The sequence below is a fragment of the Myotis lucifugus genome, unplaced genomic scaffold (assembly GCF_000147115.1).
Source record: "Myotis lucifugus unplaced genomic scaffold, Myoluc2.0 scaffold_1763, whole genome shotgun sequence".
Taxonomy (NCBI): Eukaryota; Metazoa; Chordata; class Mammalia; order Chiroptera; family Vespertilionidae; genus Myotis; species Myotis lucifugus.
The window spans coordinates 34705-39741 of record NW_005872811.1 but is presented as its reverse complement, the minus strand read 5'-3'; the positions used below and the strand labels follow the sequence as shown (position 1 = coordinate 39741).

The 5037-nt window shown below is 66.3% G+C and overlaps 1 protein-coding gene across 1 annotated transcript in view; it reads right to left on the bottom strand.

Annotated features, from left to right (window-relative positions):
* Positions 1-659: 659 nt before the first annotated feature.
* Positions 660-5037, bottom strand: part of TEPSIN (TEPSIN, adaptor related protein complex 4 accessory protein) — a 6944-nt gene continuing 2566 nt past the window's right edge. Inside the window, 7 exon segments of the mRNA XM_023748750.1 lie at positions 660-2041; positions 2915-3049; positions 3206-3284; positions 3392-3505; positions 3612-3786; positions 4939-4990; positions 4993-5030. Of these exon segments, the coding sequence (XP_023604518.1) occupies positions 1493-2041; positions 2915-3049; positions 3206-3284; positions 3392-3505; positions 3612-3786; positions 4939-4990; positions 4993-5030 (1142 nt within the window). The 3' untranslated portion in view covers positions 660-1492.

The window sequence follows — 5037 nt, the reverse complement described above, 5'->3', positions numbered from 1 at the left end:
GCTTTATATTAGGACACAAAATCATCTAAACTTCCACCTGGAGCTGGAAAAACATAAACACCACTGAGGCAGTACGAGCAGAAATCAATGAAGCAGAAACACAAAAGCTGCAGAAGAATAAAAGGCGAAGTTAGTTCCTTGAAAAGTTCAATATTAATAAACTTCTAATCAGACTAAGAAAAAGAGAGGAAAACATTGTCAATATCAGAAATGAAGGATGGAACATAAATTAAAAGGACAATTTGACAACTTTCATGAAACTGATTCCTTAAAAGACACAAGTAACTGGAATTCACAAAGAAATATATGCCCCCAACAGTCCTATACCTATTTAAGAAATTGAATTTCAAAGTTAAAAACCTTGCAATTATGAAAATTACAGGATCAAACAGTTCTGGGGAGTTCTTCAGAACATTTAAGGAAGAAATAATGCCTGTCCCTAACTTGAGAAGTCCTCCGAGTGCACCCCTTAGTAAGGCTATTCCATTAGAATACACCGTGCACACACACGCACACGCACACACACACACGTGAGCACACACACGCACATGCACACACACGTGAGCACACGCACGCACATGCACACACACACGTGAGCACATGCACACACGCACATACACACACACACGTGAGCACACACACGCAAGAAGGAAAAGCACTTAGTGAGGTGACCAGTTTATTTAGGAAGTTCCCGGAGCTGCCCCAAGAGGCCGCCCTGCAGCCCACAGGAAGTAGCCACCACAGAGGGCGCCCACAGCGGTCACACAGGGAGCTGGCCGGGGCAGGGCCGGTGTGTAGCTGCCCGTGGCCTCCTGCAGAGGGAGGGCTCTGAGCCCAAATACAGAGATCCAAGCAGGTTCCAAATCCACACAACCCGTTTCCGAGAGCGAGGCAGGTGGGGTTCCCTGCGGCCACAGGAGTTCAAGGCCAGAGAGCCAGCCTCTGGGAGGAGGGGGAGAACCGAGGCAGCCCAGGGTCCCCCTCTCCTAGCCGGGCTGTCTGCACCTGGCCCCCTCCTGACACGTCCCCCCATGAGACAGCTAGAGGGGGTCTGGCCTCTGAGCTCAATCACCAGCCCCCCCTCCTTCCCCGCCCTCCAGGGAGACTGCGGGACCCTCTGCCCCGAGGGGCCCCACGGCATCTGCAGATGGGACCACGCGGCCGGACAGTGTGCTCAGGGCGCCAGACCAGGGGCGCCGATGCAGGAGGCCCAGCAGCCCAGGGCGCCGGCTGCCAACCTTCACCAGAGCTCAGCCCCCAGCCTGCAGACACCGAGGGGCTCCGTGGCCCGCCACCTGCGAGTCCTGCCGCTGCTTCCCCCGCCTCCACGCGGCTCTGGCTAGTTCGTGGCTCCTGCTCATTCCTGGAGGCTCGTCCACGCTGCGCTCTCCTGGCTGGGCTGCTCCCGCACCAAGGCTCAGGGTGAGAGGGAGAGGCCGACACAGACACCAGGGCTGAGGGCGGAGGGGACCGTGTGCAGTCATTGTCCAGGTCATGAGTTCAAGAAGGCGAAAGCTGAAGGCTCTGAGCCAGGAGGCTCTGGGGCTGCCACGCTGTGTGACAACGTCCAAGGGGGCTGCGGGGGCTCCTGGGCACCAGTCCCAGCCTCCACCAGGCGGGGGCAGGCCACCAGCTCCATGCCAGCAAACAAGGACTTGTGGCCGCTGCTGGTCCCCGGGCCCCTCAGGCAGCCGCTGGGGTCTGGGCCGGATTCCGGTCCTCCATTGGGAGCGTCCGCGCCCGGCCGGCCCTGCTCGGGTCTGGGCTCCTGATCTCTGGAACCTGCCAGTCTGGGCTCGGCCTTCCTGGCGTCCCCGAGGCCTGGGAGGGGGCACCCACCCAGGGCGGGAGGGGCTGCAGGGCCCCTGGGGGAGAGCAGGGTGGAACTCAGAGGCTGGAGAGATGCAGGGCCCCCGGCGAAAGGCACAGCGTCTGTCAGCAGGTCGGACGCGCCCACACGCGTGGCTGCAGGGCTGGGCTCGGCCTGCGGCCTCCGGGAGGCGGCGTGCTGTCGGCAGGAGGCTTCTAAATGCCTCAGGATCTGGACGGCGGAGAAAGGGAACTGGTGAGGGCCCAGTCGTCCTGGGGACCCTGGAGGGCACATGGCCGCTCCAGGGCAGGCCTTCCCCAGGCCGCTCCAAGGCAGGGCCCGCTGGGGCAGAGTGGGCTACAGGTTGGTCCTCTACGAGCCGTCTCTGCGCTGCCCTCCCACCCCCAGAGGGCTGCCGGACCTCGAGCTGCTTACACACCGGGCACACCAGGTGCCCACAGACGCCTGCCACCTCCCCTCTGCTGCCTCGTGAACAGCTTCCCTGCCGTCGGACCCGCTGCGTGACCCGTGGCACAGGCAGAGGGGCCCCGGGGGGAACAGTGTGCCTTCAGCCACCACAGCCCTCGCTGATGCTTTGATGGACAATTCGGGGACTGGAGACTAAGGATCTGAACTTCCAACGGCCACAGAGGAAGCAAGAGGAAGCGGGGGGGATGCCAACAGGCAGGGGAGGTGCGGGCGGCTTCGGGGTGGGTGGGGGGGCCAGTGAGAGCCCAGGCGGCCTCCCACAATCCCAGCGCTAGCAGGGCGGGGCTCGATGGACGAACAGTTTCTGTCCTCCAGGAGCTGCCCATTTGGGAGCCAAGCAGACCCGAGAGCTGTGACACGAGGTGGAGAAAGTGGAATAGATCCACCCGAGCAATCAAGGAGGGCTTCCTACAGGAAGCGGCACATGAGCTGAACCACGGGGGAGAGGAAGCCACCCACAGGGCAGAGTTGCTGGGCAGTAAGGCGGCTGAGCACGGGCAGGGGAGGCCCCGAGCTGTTCTAGGGCACGGCCTGTCCAGGGCAGCAAGCGGCAGGGGAGCGAGGGGCCTGTCTGGAAAAGCCCGCACCCACTCCTCTGGGCCCGGCGCTGCCCACCTTGGTGGCCTTGCTGGTCACAGGCCCGGGGCTGCCGGCGCTGAGCTCCTGCAGGCACGGCCGGGTGAGGAGCAGCGTGCGCTCCTGGGAGAGCAGGTCCGTGCACCCCAGGGCGGCGATGGCGCCCAGGGCTCTCTGCGGGGACGGCGGGGGGTCAGCAGGCTCCACCCGGAAGGCCGAGCCCCCAGGGCCTCCTGCAGCCCCGCTGGCCCCCTGTGCTCACCCCCCGACCCCTCCCGGGGCAGACCCCAGGGAGGGGGTCACCGTGCCCGCCCGCCCGCACATCCTCACCATCTGCGCGCACTCGCCGGGCCTGCCCAGGCGGCGGGTCAGCAGCTCCAGCACCGCCTCGCAGTTGAGCAGCCCACACCTGCGGGAAGGGCACCGGGCAGGACAGGTGGGCAGGGCAGGCGGCCAGGCCCTTCCCTCGGGGGGCGAGAGCGGGGAGGGGGGGGGGAGCCTTGGTCAGGGGCTCACTCTTTGACGAAGCGTTGAGCCTCCTCTTGGCTCAGGAAGGGGCGCGGCCCCTGTGTCACCATCTGGACCAGGCTCAGCTCCTGCTGGCAGTCGCTCAGGGTCACGGCCTCCACCCTGCAGGGGGCACAGCGGGTGGGCGAAGGGCCAGGCTCTTCCAGATCACACCCCGCTGGGCGGGACCCCGATAGTGAACGTGTGGAGGGGCCGAGGGCTGGCTCACCTCTCAGCCAGGTCGCCGGGCACCCCGCTGGCCCCCGAGGGGCTGTCACTGCCTGACCAAGTGCCCGAGCCCGAGGCCCTGCTCTGGCCGTTGTCCTGGCAAGAACCCTGGGAGCCGGGGCTGCTGTCCTGCTCGTCCCAGCCCCCGCCCGCCTGCCCCGGCTGGTGTCTTGCGGCTGGAAGAAAGGTGATCACGGTGAGACCCAGGGGCCTCAGACGGCCTCACACCCACTCCCGGGGACGCCAAGACTGGGGGACCTAGGGGACCAGGGAGGGCGCCCCAAGATGTGGACAGGGTGCACCCTCACAGAGGTCGGGTGGACACACCGGCCTGGGGCTCATGTCGGGGAGACGCAGCTGCGCTGGGCACCGTGGCTCTCGAAGCTCGGGGAGACCCTCGTCACTCGGGGACACCTCCCCCCTCCTGTCTCCCAGCACCTTGTTCTTCAGTCAACCTGTGCCACTGCCCCAGGCCCCCAGGACACATGAGTTAGAGGCCAGCCCTTGCTGAGGGCCGTCGGGCAGAGCCATGCAGACGGGCACAGGGCAACCCGCCGCCCAGGGAGCGGGGATGAAAGGGCTCCTGGCCCCGCCCACGTCTGGCCCCGCACTAGGAGCTGGGGCCTGGCCTCAGCGAGCCCCCGCACACCCAGGGCCGATCCAGACTGAGCTAACGCCGGGCAGCACCGCCTGCGTGAAGCCACCAGAGGCCACAGGGCACACGGTGGCGCTGGTGGCCGGCCGAGCCCCTGGCAGGGTGTCAGGTGGGGCGGGCTGCCCTCCTCTCGCCGGCCCTCAGCTGGAACCCGGCTCCGCTCAGCCCAGAAGGGGCAGGAAGGAGCCATGGACAGGGAGAGTCAGACCCCGATACCTCGGGCCCCCGGCAGGGCTCCGGGGGGTGGGTTCGCAGGGGCGAGGTGGCTGTGGCTGGCGGAAGGCGTCACAGCAGGCTGGTAGGCGTCCCCCTGCAGCAGGGGCCCCTGGGAGCCGGGGCCCTCGGGCCCAGGGCGTACGGCGCTGGCCACGACCTCTGCGGCCTTCTGGAGGGTGGCGAGGAAGGCTTCCCCCGTGGAGCCTGCACAGAGCGACAGGGAGATGGCGCGGCCCCAGCGGCCCTCCCACTCCAGGAGCCGAGCCTCAGAGGGCCGAGCTGCGACCAGCGGTCAGCACAGCGGCTGAGCTCAGCCCAAGCCCACGCGCCCCTGTGGCCCGGCTGCGGGCCTCCCGCCCACTCCCGGGTCTACTGGGCTGGCCGGGTCCCTCTGTCAGCACCGGCCCTTCCTGCCCTAAGTCCCCGTCCCCAAGCCCAGCGCCCCCGCAGCACTCACCCGTGGGACCGTGCTCCCTGCTGTAGCCGAAACCCCGGAGGGCGCCCTGGGGCACGAGGACTGGGAGCCCATGCCTGCGGGAGGACCCGAGTCACCTGA